A 19,783-nucleotide genomic window follows, 5' to 3' on the forward strand; every position below is an offset into this window, starting at 1 on the left:
TTATCCTTATTCTTTAAAAGGCCATGGAAATTCTTAGAAAGCACAGGAGAGGCATGGGAGGAGAAGGCACCCATAAACTTCCACCCATGAAGCACCCATAAACTTCCACAGGTAAGAAATAATGAGAGCAAAATAAATGCCTAGTGTAGAGAAGCCCTCAGTCTATCAAAGGATGAAATGAGTTTTAGTTTTGCTTTTTTTGCTATTTCTCCCCCCCCCCCACCACCACTTTGTTATATTGAAATCAAATAAAGCTTTTCTTTGACTGAAATGCCAAGGTTGGTGGGGGAAGGGTGGGGCTTTTAAAAAATAAAATCTAACCAATGGATTACTCCGGGCCTGTAGTCAGGGTAGACCAGCACTAATGCTCCCTTATCGTCATTGTCATTGTTGTTCACAAACAAATCATTAGACAAACCATTTACAACTTTGCTTTTAAAAGGCTTGTGGGCCAAATGAACCGCCCTCCACCCCTTTGGTGCCCTTCCCAGAATGCTTAGGCTGACCGCAGGCCTGGATTTGCTGTTACACTTTCTTTTGCCATTTGTCCAAATTACAAGCTTGTAAATGGAAGTCAAAAGAAGTGAGGGCCTCCCCTACCAACCCTTGCTTGGTTTCTCAGCAAGGGTAGCATAAAGGCTGTCACCGCCCTGAGGAAACCACTGCTTCTATGACACCCCTCCTGGCGCAAGCTTCTTCCGTACCCTGGGCCTGCCTTCTATAATCCCCAGTTTCCCCTGAGGGTTTGAGTGTTTCCTTTCAACTTGGCCTGCACCATTTCACAGTGTATGCACAGTAGCGTGTTAGTGAATGCTCCTGTACATTAAACATTCCTAGCACATAGAAATCCAAGCAGCAGAAGAAAGGCTGGGAGAGGCTCTTTCTCCTGGCTGTGCTAGCAGAATGCCAGGGTGTGCCAGCATTTTACCTCCTTGTTTTGGTATATGTGTGCGTGCACATGTGTGCTTACTTAAAATAGAAAAAAACCCTACCAACCTCAGGTATGTACTGCCAGAATGGGTTTAGTTTTGGTCTACCTGATGGGGGTGGTCCCTTTTTGCCTAGATGTTATTTGAATTAATTTTGTAGAGAATGCATCATTAGAAATCAAAGGTACATCCTTAAATACATTAATTACATTCCATTAGTATGGAAACTCTCTGAAAGTAAAAGGAAATGGATCATGTGGGCCTTCATGATTACAAAGAGGATGATTGTTCAAGGCCAGAAAGACAAATTCAGCCCACCCATAATTTATTGGACAGAAGGGTTTACAACTGGCAATTTTTGGAAAAAATACTATCACCAACAGGTCTGTTTCAACAAACACATGGACAGTTGGCATGTGTGTTTAGAGTTCTATGTGTCATGGAAATGAAACAGCAAAGCACAGCATGTGATTATTCAGGATTTGTCTTTTGATTTTGTTTGTTTAAATTATTACTCATGTTTCTGTTGCAGTTTACTTACTGTGTTAGAGGTCCTGTGATGAATGTGTCTCATTTTCAAATTGAATAAATAAATAGCTTTTTTAAAAAGAGTCAGAGCAGGACAAAATGAATTATATAATGATTTTTGGTTGTGAACCTTAAATTACAGCTCAACGTATCCAGTTGATTTTTGGAAGATGGAATTTTTGAGCAAAGGAGAAAATGCAGTTTTATTTGGGAGTAAGCACCATCAAACTTAATGGAGCTTGCTTGTGAGTAAACATGCTTAAGTGGTACACATTTCAGAGGCTCCTACCAAGGGCTTGGGTTCCACACAACTTATGCAATAGGTCTTCCCTATTGTCTCCTCCCCACAGATCTGTTCCAGAGGGTTTCCCACCCCAGAGCAGATCTGGGATGCACATGGAATGCTGCAGGTGGAGGGGAAATCCAGTTGAGTGGTGGAATGACACTACTGGATCCAACCTATGGGCAGAATTCAGGGTTCACAAACCTTTTCAGAATTCTCGCAGCTTGATGGTTGTGGCAACAAAATGAACGCAGTTCCTATATGTTGTGTCTTGCCATTCGATCGGCTGACAGAGCCTTTGGGAGCTGGTGGACAGAAGCTCACCTAAGCAGGGCATTTTCCTTGGAAGGTGACCCTATCTGTTGGATGTTGCACTATTTTGCATTTACCATACAATCCGTACACACAGCTGTGGATGAAAAGAGGAGGGAGCTGCAAGTTCTGCTTGCCAAGGACTGTAGCTGGTTGACAAATTAGCAATACCTGCAGCGCCTTGAAGGAAGCAGTCTCCAAAAAGCTTAGACAGCAACCAGTGTCTGTGCCAGATCCAGGTTCCCCTTCAAAACTGTGTAAGGGCACCAATTCAATTCTTGCCAGAGGTGGAGCTGGGGATCAACATATTGGCAGGCAGGCCGCCCACCCCTCATACAGCGCGCCATTAATCAAAGGCTTCTCTGACACATGGCAGGCAGCCGTTCCAAGATTACTACTCTTTTGGAGCTCTCCTGAACAAAGCTAGAGAACAGAGGGGGAAGGCTGCCTTTGTCACAAGTCTGGCAAAAATCCACTTGCAAAGGTTTTCTTTGAAGCACAGCTGCTTGGGGATTTCTGTAGACAAGCGGTGACAAATTTTCCAGTAGGGTTCTATCCTCTAAAGCACAATAGCATTGTGAATATATATATATATGCCTATTTGATCCCTTTGGATTTTTCTTAAGGGAAAAGATACAAAGTGGGCCCTACTTTGTTGCTGGGGTCCCTGAGGGTTTGGTTCACCTAGTATGTTTTATGCAGGCTTCTCCACTTGCCAGCATTCTCAGGCTGCAACATTTCGTCAAGGGAAAAATGCCAATTTCCTATCTCCTAGTGCCATCTACGACGATCACGCCTGCAGCATGGGATGTGGTGATGCAAGCCTCACAGGCAACCATAATGTAACTGACAGTGACCACCATGGTGCCTCAGCCATGCCTATGACTTGACAGCCTGCCTGCCCTCTTGCATACCACTGCAGTAATCCATATCCCCACACAGCAGACCACACTAGATCCTTTCCCTGGATCAGTGCCCTGGTATTTCATGAACTTCTGGCTACTGTGCTTCCTTCTCAACTCTCTTAAGGCTGTAGGCTCCTGCAATGTGCTGATGGAGCACAAACTTCCTTATGGGAGATGACTGCAAGGACTCCTCTCCCCAGCAGCACAGGGGGATTCCCACTATTTATTAATTATATTTCTATACCACCTTTCCCTGCAAAGAACCTAAGGCAGCTCACATAATGGTCCTCTCTCCATTTTATCCTCACAACAACCCTGTGTGGTAGGTTAGGGCTGAGAGTCAGTGACTGGCCCAGAGTCTCTCATGGCTGAGTAGGAGCTAAAACCTGGATCTTCCAAGTCTCCGTCTGGCACCCATTGCTATGCCAGGCTGACTCTTCAGTGTGTGGCAATACCTCTCCCTGCCTCCTTCCCAGTAGCTGCCATGGCAGGGCTGCAGAGTCGCTTGGATCAAATTCCTCAGGGATCCCCATTCATACCGATTGGCTACCCGTGCTGGCAAAATATTGTTTTGCCCTAAGCACTGTGCCCATCACTGTGTTCTTTTGCAAATGCTGCCATCTTTTCCCTTTTTGTCCCAGATTTTTCTTTCTCCCCCTCCGCTCCACACACATGCATCTTAAAGAAGAAAACTGACACTGGCTGTTAAAACATCTATTAGGAATTTATTACAACACATTGTTCCCAAATACAAAAGAAAGGAAAAGAAAGAGAGGGTAAAAAAGCACTGCTGTTTACAGCCTCCAGTAATAAATAACTACAGTCAAAGCAGGGGCAGAGTGCATCACTTCAGCCCTGCCAAGCAACATCCAAAGTCAGCATTCCTTGAGCAGGCAGAAGGGGACAATGCATTTTGGTTACCATGACTCATGAGAGAGGGGAGGGAACACACGCACAGACTGGATGCAAGATGCCTATCCCTACCCAGCCCTGTCCCACCCCACCCCGCACAGTACTCAGAATTAACTTCTGGAATACACAGATGTCCATTTTCAATCCCCAATCCAAGGGTGGTCCTCGCTAATGAATCGCCCCATCTGCAAACATCCTGTGCACCTCTTCTGTATAAGGACTTTCACAGTTCTGCACCTGTATGAGGTGGACTGACATTGCACCCCCTGCTTAATCTCTGTCCAAGAACGTTTAAAAGATAGGAGAGCTTCTGGAATAGAAATGTGGAACTGCAGACAAGAGAACAAAAGGGACTCTATGCATGCCTCCTGAGAAGTTAGGCTAACTCATTTTCTCAACTCTTTCCAAAAGAATTTTGAGCAGCAATAAGTGATGTGACAAACTGCGATGGGAAGTCCATATTCTGCACCTCCTCCCACAACCCATGCAGCGTTGTTGCTTTTAATGGCAAAACACTGTCTATGGCTGTTCTAAATGAATTCTTACCAAGATTGGTTAGGAAAGTACTGTGGCAGGAAGGTGACTTACAGGAGGCACACAGGCAAAAGGGCTTTCTCCATAGATGCTTTCTGCAATACTGATATTCATTTCCAATGCTAGGAAGGGAAACACTTGCTCCTTTCCTCTGTTAGCAATATAGGAATGTTGAGATAACAGTAACCAGTAAAAACACATTTGGCAGCTTTTGCCACCCCAGAGCCATTGACAAATTTGGGGTGCAGGCGGGAGATGGGAAGTCTCTTCCCAAGCAGCAACAAACCTCAGTTTCTTCAGTACAGTAGAGGTGTTTCAGAGTTGCTCATAATCTGGAACCATATAAAAATACCTGAAAACTTTTGGTCTTATTAGGGCTGTCATCCTAAATACATTTACTTAGAAGTGTTCCGCTGTAATCTGTAAGACTTTAGAATGGAATCACCTATGACCCTCTCTTGCTGTAGATGGGATTTTGACGTTTGCTAATGTGGAAGAGAAACCAGGAAGGGATCAGTATTTTACATTGGCATTATGGACTTAAGTCATGCAAGAAATGCTTTAAGCTTCCATTGTGTCAATGTCCTTACACCCAAGTAATCACTCTGGATCAGGCCAATCTAGATGTTCATAACACTTTGAACTCATAGGATTATGGTCATCCTATGCAGGGTGAGAGAAGCACTAAGGCAAAGGTTGCCTCTGCACTTCTTCCACCCTGCAAAATATCCAGGCAACCAATCTTTGCTCAATGTTATAGTGGGAGGGAAAGAAGCTGAGGCACTGCCAGGACATCTCACATCATGGTGCCACTGGTCTCCTCTGCTCCTCTCCCCAGCCCCAGAACACCCACTCAACACTTTCTCCAAGGTTGCATCTGTGACCTTACAGAAGCAGCTGGCGCAGCTGTTTCCCTACCAGCAGGGTGGAGGGAGGCTGTTTCAAACTCAGAATTGTAGTTCCAAGATTGGAGTGTTGTTTCCAGCATGAGCTAGGAGTCTGAATAATCTTCTGGCCATCCAGGTGCAGTCTAGCTACCAGAGGATTCCACTGTCGGTCTCCTGCAGCCTGTACAGACCAATGTAAACTGAACCCTAGGCAATCTAATTCGTAATGCAGAATGGAAATTCTAGAGGGCAGTCAAATCCACACAGGCTTTCTGATGGGATTTGGGGCCTAAATGCTACATCATTTAAACTGTTCCTGGCAGAAGCACAGTTTCTGGCTTCTGTTACTGAGGGTCAATCTATACTATAGCTACTGATATTGCAATGTGGCTTCAAAGGAAATGTGGACATCAGTTTCTTGAGGATGCAAATAATTTTTTGTTTTGAGTTCTTTACATTTGTACTACAATTTCTAGGGTTACCTGTGGAGAAATTCATCACACTGAAAACGGTTTGTGCTGCAGACATGCTCTGGGATACAAGAAACCTGGAACACATTGCTACTGTATCTCCTGAAGTACTACTTAACCGTATGAAATTATTTTAAAATGCTCTTTCTCCCTACAAACCTCAGTAGATTTGAGAAAGCTTCTGCTTATGGCAGCACTTTGCAGAGTCTACACCTCTCCAAACTCCACAAGCACAGATCCTTCTCTATCGCCTCTGAATCAAGACATCCAATGACCGGGCATGCCACAGTACTGACCAGCCTTTTCCTATGACTGGAGCCAGGGAAGGCAGAGATGGAAAAGGTCTGCATATACTCACAACAGAGAAACAAAGATCAACATACACAGAAGCAAAATTACATAATATAATAAATACTTAAAACTGTAATTCATACATTGCAATTACAACATTGATAGCTTATTATCATTAGCATTAGGATCAGGAGGAAAGCAAGAAAGATCTCCTTTTATAAGGGGTTGATGTCCAGTAGAGGAGACAGAGCACATGGGCTACAGGGAGAAACAAAAGGTAAAGAAATAATAAATAAAACCAGAGATCACACATGAGAGAACAGGTAGAGGGGCAAAGAAGCACAGCACAGACTTAAAACAAAACCCCTTTTTGTCACAAGCAGAAGATGCTGTAAGCCAGAAATTCACAATGTAAGTCCTGGGTGGTTTCAGCCTTCTATTTTTGCATATAAAGTGAAGTCAAAGTGGTACACTGCTGTTATTTATTTTTTAAGACACAGAGGTGGAGGGTTAGTGGCAGGAAAATGGCAGCTCTCCAGAATCTGCCTCCCACAGTAAACTACACCATGGTAAGGCAGGCTTGGATTTTGGGCTTCAAGATTAGTATTATTGACTCCTTAACCCTGTGTTTCCCACAAACATTCAGCTCTACATGGAGCTTGGCTTAAGTCCAGGTTGCAGCATCTGAGGATTGTTGTTGTTGTCCTTACCTTTAAACAAAGTTCAAAGCCCTTATTTGCATCCTGGAAGAAGCTTGTTTCACAGCAACACAGACAATCTAATATTATTCTGATTGCCCACAAGCATAATCTATTTGGAGTTCCCAGACTCCCATTTCTGAATTCATGCATGTGGCTTTGGTTCTCACTAATGCTGCTATTAACTCAAGTGACTATACTACAGACACCCATGAAGATCAAGGGTGGGCAACTTCTGGCCCACTAGATGATGTTGGATTGCAAATCAAAATAGCCATCTGTAAGCAGCTTAGCCTTTGGTGAGGGATGAAGGGTGCTGCAACAACTGGAAGGCCAGAAGTTGTCCACCCCAGTGTAGACAAAGAATTAACATACCAGACCTGGATGCTGCTGCTGATACTTCAGCATCAATGTGTTGGTTGACAAGAACCAGGGAATTAAATGATTATACTCGTAATAAATAATACTATGTTTTTTTTCAAGGTAAAGCTGTACTAAATTGATGGAGTTCTGACTCAGAACCTACAGAAGGTACATAGGTCAAGTCAACACACAATGACAGTGTACTGTGGGTTAATCTCCCTGTGAGGAGCTGTGGTGTATGCCAGATGCACTTATGAATACAGAAGCATGGGACAGGAATTACTGTGGCTTGTCATGTGATGCAACCCTGGTGAGTGGGGGTTACATGCAAGTTAAACCACCATTGCACACCCTGAAAACAAACCATGGGTTCTGCAAATGTTGTTCAACCCTCAAATAAACCCTGCTGGTCAGGCTCACATGACACAAGCCACACCACAACCCCAGCCAAGGCTTGCATATTCATAAAGATGAACATGTGCTGTGGCACCGGGGTGGTTAATCAACCCACAGGGCCTATCTGGCTATCTAACCAGGGCAGAGATGTCTGCTGAGCTCAGTAGAACAAGCTTAGTGGATTATTTCTATTTTCACTACAGGTGAAGATTCTCTACAAGGTACTGTTCCTAATGGTAAGGTAGCCCTATGTGGACCTGGTAAAAAGAAAATATCAAAGGTCAGCAAAAAAGAAAAACAAATTGATCCTTAGAGGGAGGACGCATTTTTTCACCATTTTAAGTGACTCTGTATTACCTGATGTTCTTCTCGCTCTGCTTGAAAATTACCAGATTTTTTTTGTCTATTTATCCTGCAATGTTCACAGAAAAAAGTTCCAAATGGAACTTTCAGCTCAGATTTCCTTTTAGCTCAGATTGGCCTGTTCCCCCAATCCCCATGAAACAAATTATCAGGCAGGCTCACCTGAATACCCACATTATCTCCCCTGCAAGACACCTTTTTATTTTGGGGTGATCTATTTCTCCAGAATGACAGCAGGTGACAGCTCTTCAAAGCCAGCAACTGTTCACTTTCTTTCCATACTGAACAGGTTTGTTGCTCAAGTGTGCAAGGAAGTGGCAGTGATGACTTAAGTCAGGTTGTGAAATGAACGAAGTTTTGTCTGACAGGATTCACAGTAGCACTTTTCTGTAATCCCAGCATGTAATCTTTTTCATGATTCTGTCCTTGGGGTCCTTGGAAAATCTGTACACTGGTAATACAGAATAGCTTTTTTAAAAAGTAGAGTCCAAACTGCAAATCTATGTAACAAAGCAGAGGACAACACTGAGAATATTCTAAGTTTAGAGCAGGCATGTCAAACTTCTTTTAGCTCCAGAGCATTCTTTGAAGCCATACTTCTGGGGGTGGGGAGACGAGATAGGGCCAGAATACTGACAAACTTCAGCTTAAAGTTCTTATTGCCAGTAACAAAGGCATAGGAGAGGCACTTAAACCTTTTAAGCCAGGAAAAGACCTGCACAAAATTTGGGAAACCATCAAGATTTGTGATTGAGGGAAAGGGGTGGAGCTAGGGAGGGGTCCGGCAGCCTGGGATCACCTGATGGGCAGATTTTGTCCCTTTGCCTGAGGTTCTGCATGCCTGGTTCAGAGTATAAGCTGAGAATTATAGACGTGGGCTCAGTTTACAGCTCCAAAGAACGGTACGAATCAGGCTTGCATTGCAGTGATGTCACAATACCTCACAAATTGATCCAAATGCCAAGGAACAGGGTCACTGCATCCACGTCATGGCCAAGGAGGTAGTGTTTTCCAGGCCAATCCCTATTACCATTTCCCAAGGATGCTGACGTGCATCTTTGAACCCATTTTATAAATCCACAAGGCATGTAAATAGCTATTTTTTAATCCCTTGTGTACTTTTGCAATAGAAGCTAGGGCTGCAATTTAGTTGCGGCAGGATGAAACCCTGGGGACGGACTGCCAAGCTTTATACATTTCATCCTTCTTGTTTACTGTGCACAATCTTTTTCCACTGTTTGTGATGGCAGTGCTTCACCTAGATCACAAACTGTTCTTCCCTGTAGCAGCATGTGTTCCCATCAGCAATAGGATGTTCTTATCCTGTTGGTCCCACAGAAAAAGAGGCACTGAAGAGATGCATAGAGCAGTTCTTAATGGGTAGGGCTGTGCAAGGAAGTTGGGCTTTGGGTGCACGGACTGCCATTTTCTACCTATCCTAATTGTAAATGCAGTTGAAGGAGAAACCCTTAATCACAGGGTTGTTGTGATGATAAAATGGGCAAACCCGCATCTGTGCCAGTATTAGCTTCACGAAGTTTGGGACACATATCCAACAATTGGCAGATTTACCACTAGGAACTGAAAAATCACTACTGAGCCACCCTTAAGCTTGGAGTAATATTTACTAGACAGACTGTCTCTCAAAAAGGAGTAGAATAGAGTATTTCCTCATACATATCAGGTGGAAGACTCAAGGAGCACATAACCAAGATAATTTAATACTGGTCAACATATCTGAACCACATTTTCTTGCCACAACTTTGATGCGTGCTTATAGATGAAATGAGGATTCTGAGCTTTTATCCCAGTGATAGGCAACATACGGTCCCCCTAAAGTTGTGGCATGGGCTGACTTACATCATCCTTAACCGGCACAGCCAATAGTGAAATATGATGGGAGTTACAGGCCAAAACTTCTGAAGGACCATATTGCTTGCTCCTGATTTGGCATCTGTGAACATGCAACCAGACTCCAGACAGATTGAACAACAGTTGAAGGGTATAATCTTCTTTGCATCCTAAGAGGGGGTCAATGGATTTGTTTTAATGGCTGAACTCCCAATGTATGAACCCAAATCTGCCCAGGTTCTCTGCCACACTACTTCCAAAACACTACAAAGGTCAGCAGGATCACTTCTGAGCTTGCAGCATCTCATTTGAACATAGCTTGGTAAAATAAGCATCATGAGGTCTCTACTGTGTGTCTTTGTAGAGTACATACAGCAATTTCTATAGTAAGGAACATAAAACCCTATGTAAAAGTGTGTTACTCTCACTCCCTGTGATTTTTGTTTGTTTGCAAGTTTTGAACCTGAGATTGTTATTTTTGTTTTGTGTAGGACTTATTTTTTAAATTACAATTCAACAAGAAAGTAAATGGGAAAATGAACTTAAAAGAATCTCAAATAAATTGTTTTTTTAAAAAGTGACACAAAGAACCCTGAGGTATTGGCTCAAAAAACCAGCATGTGATACAAAAGGAGCAAATGCAAAATTGGTTACATAAAGATGTGCTTTCAGCTTGCAGAGAGACAGCTCTGTGTCTTTGTTCCCAAAGGGTGAAGCAGCAATGCAAAGTCTCAGTGTAGGGTGTTTTTGAACTGATGCCTCTGCTGCCCCCATAAGGGAAGAAGTACAGCACAGCTAACAGAGCAAATCCATGCCGCCCCCTTCCACTCTTCCGTTCTGACCTGCTCATTTATTCTCCTGCTCTAGGATTCCATTTCGTACCAGTGAAGGCCAGTGTAAAAAATACAAAGATCCCAGTGGAAGTCTTTGAAAAATACTTCATGCAGAGGCTGTAATATTTCTTAATTCCTACATACCATATGGACCAGTAGCCCAATCATATGGATAGCCTTCACACCAGCAGTCACTGGGAGATGGAAACTCTCCATGTGATTGGACCCATCTGCACAGTTCGCTGTTGACCAATGTTACTACCCCTCTGGAAAACCATGCATTGCGCACAGCCATTCTTTTAAGCAACCGCCTTGTGAGGGACATAATATTGACTCTGCCCTAATGTGGGTAATGGAAACCAATTCTTGCTCCTTCCTCACTGGGAGCCCTCCTTACAACAAAGCACAAAGCCTTCCTCAACCTGGTTTAAGTTCAGCACATCTGGGGGACAACTTTCCAAATCCTCCAGTCAGCATAGCTGAAGATAGTGGGAGCTGGAGTCCAACAGATCTGGAGGGTGTTGGATGGAGGGCAGCTGAAATGGGTGAGCAAAAGTCTGCCAGTGAAGAATGACAAATTGTAAGTTACTTAACTCATTCTTACACTGGTGGTGGTGTGTTGAATTATCCACTTCTGTCTTGAGTTGGCCTACCCTTGCTCAATGTCTTTTGGCTTCATTTTAAAGAAGGTGCTGGATGAATCCTTTCTCTATTTCTCTGCATTAAAAAAAAGAAATCCTTGGCAGGAGGATTTATTCCATCCAAACAATTCCCAACAAGGAAAGTCAGGTGTGGCTTTTAGAACTAGATTTCTTGTGCTGGAAATATCCAAGCCAAGCCTCTGGTTTTCTCAAATACAAGACGAATAAGATCCATAGTCAAAGGGAACTGCTTACCAAAATGCTAAGAGGCTGTCGGATGATGAGTGCAGAAGGTGGGAACTGAGGATGGACTGCTGCATCCTTCACACTACAGCTCAAACACTACCTGTCCTTTCTAGGGCCTCCTGGCTTGAAAGGCTATTTAGTGTGGTCTTTTGCTGGCTCAACTTTGTCTCTGGGCTGCTTCCTCACTGGCAGATCTGCATTCACTGGGAAATCCATGCTTGCAGGAACTCTGTTAGATGGCATGTGTGTACTTAGACTAAACACAGAATTTATGCTAGAGTACTGGAGCCAAAGTACCAACTCTTGCAATAGTAAGTGGGCACTACCTTGCAATGGGATCTCTACAACAGGCCTGAGGACCTTAAAGGGATTTGTATTCTAGTACCACAAAAGCAGGTCTTAGGTCCGAAAGCTATACCCCAACCCAACCCCTTCCACAAAACCTGTGAGAGCCCAGTTCTAACACTGTTTGAGTAAAAGCAGCATCTGAATGACCATTCACAATAGTCCCCCATTTGTAAGGGCAGGGGATGACCCATTTGTCACCTTAACTCATCTAGGAGATGCCCTGAGCTACTGGAAAGGGATACATCCCCTGGGAATTCTACCCCAGGTCTGATATGCTCCCTCTCTAGAGAGCAATTTAAAGAAAAGGGAAGAAAACTCAAATATAGCTCTGCCGATGCAGCCTGCTGCCCCCTCCTTACTCGAGGACTCCCTTTTCTTAATAGCTACACAAGTGCCTGGCCTCACAACCCCAACCCCACGATCCCCCACCCGAGCCCAGCAGGGGAAAGTTTTATGGCTTTGATTGCAAATGCGATAGAAGTAGGAAGTAGGATAAATAAGCATTAAGAAGGATTCCTGGCTCAGTTTGTGTTGAACATATTCTCACTTTTCCTTTTAAATAAAAGTGCGTACACACGCACACACACGCACACGCACGCACACAGATTTCTCATCCAACTTTTTGGGATGTCTGTGCCACTGATGTGAGTCATAGAATGAGCCACAAGCCTAGGATATTGCTTTGAAACTCTTGTTTCAGATTTAAATACGATACACAGTAAAAACAGAGCTGGAAGTACCGCCCCTACATTGTCTGAAAATCATTGCCAGAATGAACAGCTTCAAATAAATTAAAAAGAAAAGTTGAAATATTATTTGTCTCAATAAAAACTGTAGTAAAACCATTTAAACTTTGTCTTTGTGTTCTCTCTCTCTCTCTCTCTCTTATATTATATATAATATATATTTATATATGTATAGGGCTGCTCTAGTGCAGCATCAAAGAATATTAGCCAGAGAAACACTGAGGAGCATGCTCAGTATGGATGGTGGGTGGGGGAGAGATACAGAGGAAAGCCTCAGAAAATTAGTCCTTCTATGTCTCTGCACCCCAATCAGTGAAGGAGCCACCAATATAATGTCCAACCCTGATGGAATGGAAGGGCAACTCCCTTCCTGTAATGGGAGGGGATGGACAAAATCTTAGTCATTTCCTATAGGTTAGGTAGGAATGTATTATTAACAATTGGTAAAGCACTCTTAAAAGAAAAGAACCTGCTTCCCTTTAACTTCCCCCAATGCAAATCTGCAGCTCAAAACAATAATCTTCCTTCAGGAAAACTTTCAATCGGTGGAAGTCTTACAAATCTAATACCTCCACAGTTTCTCTTTCACCCCATCTTTGACGTCACACCACAGCTCTCCATATTCCCCGGTAAGGGGGTGGGAAATGGGGAAGCACTATCCGCATGCAGAAGCAAAGGATCCCAGATGCAAAGTGTTAATGGACCCTCCACCTGCCAAAGAGGGAATGTGGCTGTGGTTCATCTTGGTGGTGGAGGCAGGGACCAAAGGGGGCACTAAGCATGCACCATTATGTTTCTTGACTTTGGATTTATTTAGCTTCGCCTTCGGTTTTAGCATGTGTGCCCTTTGGAAATGCACACAGGCATATAAATAGCGCTCCCACACCCACCCCTGCTCCCGCTCCCGCCCCACCCGCCCCTTCTTCTCCCCAGTTAAATATCTTTTGCCAGCTTTCCCCCGCCCACCCACCAATGCACGCACACTCGCTCTCAAATCTCACAAGGTGAATGTCAGGACACCTCTATGATTTCCATGCTGCCTGAAAAGCTAGACTGTTTGCTGATTTTGCCCAGGTCCTCCCGAGAGCGGCTCTCAGACAGGGTCTCCTCAAACTCCATCTGGCAGCTCCTTCTCTTGAACTGCTTCTCGGCTGTGGTGTCCTCGTGCCAACTGTGCCGCACGTCCCGCTGCTCCGCTCGCTGCTTGTCCCTCAGCCGGATCTCACAGCTGGCCTGGATTGTGCTGCAGCTGAATGAAGAGTAACTGGTGGCGCTGGCAAACAGAGCCCCGCTCCCGCTGCCTTTGCTGCCTGCTGCCGAGTCCGTGCTGAAGTACCAGGGGTTCTCCGATGAGGGGGTGCCGGGCGATTCCAAGTGCACACCCCAGGACCCAGCAGGGGTTGGGGTGGTGGCTGGCTGTGCCAGCTGCTGCCCCACGCTGGGGAGGCTCAGCCGAAGGGTCTGCTTGAGACTGTCCTCCACACTGGTGCTTTTGTGCATGGCACACACCCCGGTGAAGTTAAGGCTCAGCCCGTGGGCGGGGGAGCCTGCTTGGTGCCTGTGCTTGCGCCTCTGTCGTACTTTGGCCTCTAGCAGGAAGTCGGGCCCACTGGACCAGTCAGGACTGTCAGGAAGGGGAGAGAACTGACATGTACCGTTGGGACCTGAAGGGCTGTCCAACTTGCAGAGCTTGGGAGTTTCCCCTGCCTCTGCAGGTCCTGGGGCATCCTGCCTCTGGCTTGGAGAGTAGGCTGACTTGATGTCCAGGGAGAAGGAGCGCTTCAGCCGGTTGGTGTCTTGGATGCGTTCTGAAGATAAGTGTAGCCCGTTGAGTCCTTGCTGTAATGCCGCAGGTGAGACAACCTTGGGAACCCCTGATGGTCTCTCGGAGTCAACTGAGGAACTTTCCAAGGCTGTGCTTCTTAACAGCTCCTCTGCCTTTTCTGAGGTAGACAGAGTCTGGTGACGGATGCCTTCAGGTGGGTCTTGCTGCGATTCCTCCTCACTCTTTTCCCCATGGGCTTTCAAAGCCTTAAGCAGTTTCAGGCTTCTCTCATACTCTAGGAGCTGACCCAAGAAGTTGAAGTTGGGAGATATGGAGGGACGTCGGTCTTTGACAAACCTGCCAATGCAAAAGAGTAGTCATATTTCTTGCTTGGCTCATTCTCATTTCAAAGGTATGACTTACCAGAGAATGAATGCAATGTGTTACTTTAAAAATTTCTCCCTGTCTGGCAGCAGTGTGTGTAAGCCCAATTTATCCAGCCTCCAGGCTCATACATCTAACTATGAAAACTGCCTGAACATGTTGGGTTTTTCTCTATAGACAGCTACTGTCTCATTCAGATTTTGCATGCTGCCACTTACAGCTAAACAACCACATTTGCTGTGAGCCACAAGATGTTTCAACTACCATCTGAAGGCAGATCCCTGGATCCAGTTAGCTCAAGGCCAGGAGCCAATTTGCCAATGAAATTCAAGTGGCCATCACCAGTGTGACAGTTATACAAACCAAGTTTCCTAAGAAACTGGCAACAGAGAAACTCAGCACTCTTGGGTCCTAGTAAGCACTTGTAAATTTCAGCACATGAGCACAGAGCTTGTGCAATAGTGTTCTGTTGTGCTTGTTACCTAGTACACTTTTGAGATGTGCCTCTCAAGGCAAAACATGCTAAAATGTAGTTTTACAAAACCCCTTTGAAGGACTTGAAATAAAAAAAACCAAAGAACAAAACCTCCATTCACACCAAGATGCCAAGTGTATTCCACTTAGCTAGGCAAAGGACAAATTAGCACATTCTTCCTCTGGAAAGCGACCTACCGGTAGGCGTCGTCAGAAGACATTCCCATGGTCTTCATGATGTATGCAATGGCAATGGTAGCAGACCGGGAGATCCCTGCCAAGCAGTGCACAATCACCTGGCAACTGGATACCTTGGCTTTGTCTGCAGCAGGAAAAGGCACCTTTTAGGGCAATGTTGTCCTTTCTTTATTACTGTTACCACAATGTTTTCACGTAGCAAAACACATACATTACATAAAAATTACATTTAATGAGAATCACAGAAGGTTCAATATAACAACAGTTTTATATTTATCCACAGAATTTCACCAGGCGTTTAAGATTTAGTTGTAATTATCTAAATGCTTATTTCCATATCTTACCATGACTTGCTAGTAATTGTTCTCTAGGAACTCTGATTGTTAGTAAAGGCAATAAATTTATACCAAGTTATATAGGAGAGATCAGATTCTTTTTGTTGCTTTTGTGCTCTTATCTGTTAGTTCATTTTTTAGCTAACACAATCTTCCAGAGATAGATACTACATAGCTAGTAGAAACATAGAAAACAGAGCGAGTCAGAAGGGGCCTCCTGGGCCATCTAGTCTGACCTCCAGCACCAGCCGGCTCTGCTCACGACATGCCCACCATGTGGACATCCAGCTTATCCTTGAACACCAGCACTGATGGGGCCTCAACCACCTCCCGGGGAAGCCCATTCCACACACTCAGGGTCCTGACTGTCAGGAAGTGCTTCCTGGCATCCAAATGGAACCTTGACTCCCTGAGCTTTGCTCCGTTGGACGCATCCTGCTTTCCTCTGCAAGGGAGAACAGGTCTCTACCCATCTCCTTGTGACATCCCCTCACATACCTGTATGTTGCCAACATATCCCCTCTGAATCTCCTCTTTTCCAGACTGAAGAGACCCAGTTCCCTCAGTCTCGCCTCATACGGCATCCCCTGCAAACCGGCCATCAACCTTGTGGCCCTACGCTGCACTGACTCTAACCTGACTATATCCTTTCTGTAATGAGGAGCCCAAAACTGAACACTTTACTCCAGTTGCGGGCGCACTAGAGTCGTGTAGAGTGGTAGTAATACCTCTCTTGATCTAGAAGCCACACTTCTGGCTATGCAACCAAGGGTGGCGTTCGCCCTCTTGACCACCACATCACACTGCTGACTCATGTTTAGCCTGCAGTCAACCAGTACCCCAAGGTCCCTTTCACAAGTGCTGCTCTCCAGCCACTTATCACCTAACCTGTACTTATGACAGCTATTCCTATGCCCCAAGTGCAAGACCTTGCACTTATCCACACTGAACGCCATCCTGTTGTCTCCTGCCCACTTCCATAGTCTGTCCAGATCCTTTTGGATCTGGAGTACCTGCTCCTCAGTTGTGGCCACTGCTCCAGTTTTAGTGTCGTCTGCAAATTTGATCAGCAGAATGTTCACCCCTTCTTCCATGTCATTAATGAAAGGATTAAACAGGATCGGACCCAGGACAGAGCCCTGGGGGACCCCGCTTGTCACTGGCCGCCATCCCGATGATTCCCCATTAATGGTTACCTTCGGCTTTCGGTCAGTCAACCATGCCCTAATCCACTGGACAGTGCTTTGGTGTATCCCAAAACTCCTCAGTTTTTCCACCAGGATATCATGGGGCACTTTGTCAAAGGCCTTGCTGAAATCCAGGTATACCACATCCACCGCATCCCCTCCATCTAGCCATCGCAAAACCTTGTCATAGAATTCCACAAGGTTTGTCTGGCAGGACCTGTTTTTGCGGAAGCCGTGTTGTGTGGCTGTCAGCCTCCCTTCCCTATCTAGCATCACTAGATCTCTTGCTATTATGAGCCTTTCCATTGTTTTTCCTACAATGGACGTAAGGCTAACCGGTCTATAATTCCCCATGTCCTTTCTACTACCCTTTTTGAAAATTGGGACCACTGATGCCACCCTCCAGTAAATGTATATATCAGGCCACTAAAGGTAACTAATGGGATCCACGTGTACCTCCTCCACCCTTCAGAAGCTATGTATATGTCCATATTCCCAGCATATATGAAGGTACATCCCTAATATACTTCATCTCCCACAACAGTATGGTGATGTTTAGTATATATGATTTAAATTTAGCAGGGATAAATAGTCCCTATTGTTACCTTCAAGGAGTTTTCCCTTATTTTAGCTGCCTCTTTCAGGGTCACGTTCTGAGATTGTGAACTACATTTTAAACAAATAGAGGCTTGCTGCACCTGAAAGACTAACACATCTGTTATGGCCCAAGCTTTTGTGGACTAGCAACCACATAATGAAAGTTTGTACCATAAAAAATCTGAGAGTCTTCAAGGTGCCACAAGCCCATGTTGTTTTGCTGGAACAGACTCACTTAGTTATCACTCTAGCAAGTATCCTGAAGACAAAGCTAGCTTACAAAATGGGAAGAGGAAGGGGCAGGGCAATCCTATAGTCCCTAGACAGGATTTCTGGAGTCCCAGCTGTGGCATCAGAAAAGCGCTTTCATGTTGGAAAACAGCTCCAACATTCAACATTGAAACCCTGGCTTCAAGCGCCTCACAGGTAATGCAGAAAGAACTACACTGGCTGCATCTCTGAGGTCTTGAAAGTGACCTTGGAGAAGGGGTTTAGTGGCATTCCGGGGCTGGGTAGGAGAGCAGATTAGCACCAACAAGACAGGGGGTGTCCTGGTGGAGCCTCATTTTCTTCCCTCCTGCTCCAAAGCACTGCAGTTAAAAGTTGTCTGTCTTGCTACTTTGCAGGATGGGAAGAATGTATAGGCATCTTTCAGCTTGGTGCTCCTCTTGTCCTTCATAGCTTGCCATATTCCCCCATAGGATCTTACCCTAATTCATAATACATACCTAAAGTAAACAGAAGTGGCTGCTAGAAACCAGGGCTGCTAATGCTGATGCTTCTAGTTTACAGCAAGGCTGGGCAACTTGTGGCCCTCCTAATGATTCCGGACTACAACTCTCGTAATTCTTGATCACTGGTCATGTTGGTTGGGGCTGAGAGCTGTCACTGTGCAGTATCTGGAGGGTCACTCATTTTCCACTGCCGATTTACATGATGTTAATTTTCTTTAAGGTATGGAAATAAAAGCCAGTCCTAGCTCTCATTAGCTGCCCATGTCATTCTAAAATGCTTTTTGGAGATTGCTGCCAGGTGACATCCCTGTAGGTATGAGTCTCCTGCTTCAGATATTATTTTGCCCATGCATGATACGGGCAGCAGTGAAACACACTCTTTCCTTACACTCCTGCCCTCCATCTGTAAAATTCAATTTGATCCAGAAAAATTAAAAGGACCACTCTACTATTCATTCCCTATGTGTGGCCCATTCAGTACTTAAAGCTATGATCAAAACTGTTAACTTAGTAGCTACTTGTAGCCAGCCATGTCCCTGTTTTACCTGTTGAAAAAGACTGGCTGGACTTCCTGGCCCTCAGTGAGTTACAAATGAAGCTAACTTAACAACTTAAAAACTAAACTAAGTATTCTTTGCAAACATATTTTTTCCACTTAGGCTCTCATCTCCTAAAGGGAATTTGGGGGTATTTCCCCTCACTTCATTTGTTAGGAAATGAGTAAGCTATTGAACCCTCCATCTCAGCTAACCAATAGTTTCTGGAGTGTAAACAAGCATGGCTCATCTCAATAAAGAAAAGTACGCAGATAAATCAGAACATGGTTCTTTTTGGATCAATTGGCTTTAATATCTCTCTGAGACTCTCCAGGTTTACACCAGTCTTGAGTGTTTTGCTGCCTGGGGACTTCAGCACCAGGAAGGAGAAAGGGACAAAGGGCAGACTGGTTGTTTTGCGCACAGCCTGGTTAAAATAGGCTCAGCCAATAATAAAGTATGGGGTGGGGTGCAGGAGAGAGGGAAACCATTCAGTGGCTATCTCCCGGGAGCTTTTTGCAACAACACTGCAAAACTATTCAAAGGAAGCCCTGAACAGCCCCTCTGTGGCTGATCGACACTCTTACCGATGAACTCAATGGACTTGTCTAGCCATGGAAGAAGCTTCTCACAGTAATTGTCGTTGACAGGAATGCGCATGAAGTGACTGTCACAGATGAAATCTGGCTTTGGACAAGAGTTGCTGGCATTGAGGACATAGCTTATCCCATTCTGGGTCATCAGATCCTGTGCAAGAGAGAGAGGAGGAATGCCAGACAGTCAGGCCAGTGCAGGACCTTTCCACCCAGTCTTCCAGAGGGCCTGACTATGCTACCAGCTCTTCCTTTTGCTCCTCCACCTCCTCCTGTGTTGCCTGTCCTGCAATGTATGGCTGTGCTGTCAACAGAGGGTATTTCAGCTACCAATTTGGCACTGTTGGAAATTCGGAAAGATATTCAGAAATCAGTGGCTTTGCCACAATGGAAAAAACGGTTTTTGCGGGACAGCCGATTAGAAAAGGGCAAGCAGAAGTCATG

The 19,783-nt window shown here is 44.9% G+C and overlaps 1 protein-coding gene across 3 annotated transcripts in view; it reads right to left on the bottom strand.

The window, feature by feature from the left end:
• Positions 1-3,662: 3,662 nt before the first annotated feature.
• The window catches only part of DUSP8 (dual specificity phosphatase 8), a 105,318-nt gene continuing 89,197 nt past the window's right edge, over positions 3,663-19,783 (bottom strand). For all 3 annotated transcript variants that reach the window (XM_044425731.1, XM_044425733.1, XM_044425732.1), the window contains 3 exons: positions 19,334-19,493; positions 15,358-15,481; positions 3,663-14,658 (listed from right to left, as the gene is read on the bottom strand). In XM_044425731.1, the coding sequence (XP_044281666.1) occupies positions 13,548-14,658; positions 15,358-15,481; positions 19,334-19,493 (1,395 nt within the window). In that variant the 3' untranslated portion in view covers positions 3,663-13,547. The remainder of the gene's footprint in view (positions 14,659-15,357; positions 15,482-19,333; positions 19,494-19,783) is intronic.

This window comes from Varanus komodoensis, unplaced genomic scaffold (genome assembly GCF_004798865.1).
Source record: "Varanus komodoensis strain SLA01 unplaced genomic scaffold, ASM479886v1 scaffold16, whole genome shotgun sequence".
Taxonomy (NCBI): domain Eukaryota; kingdom Metazoa; phylum Chordata; class Lepidosauria; order Squamata; family Varanidae; genus Varanus; species Varanus komodoensis.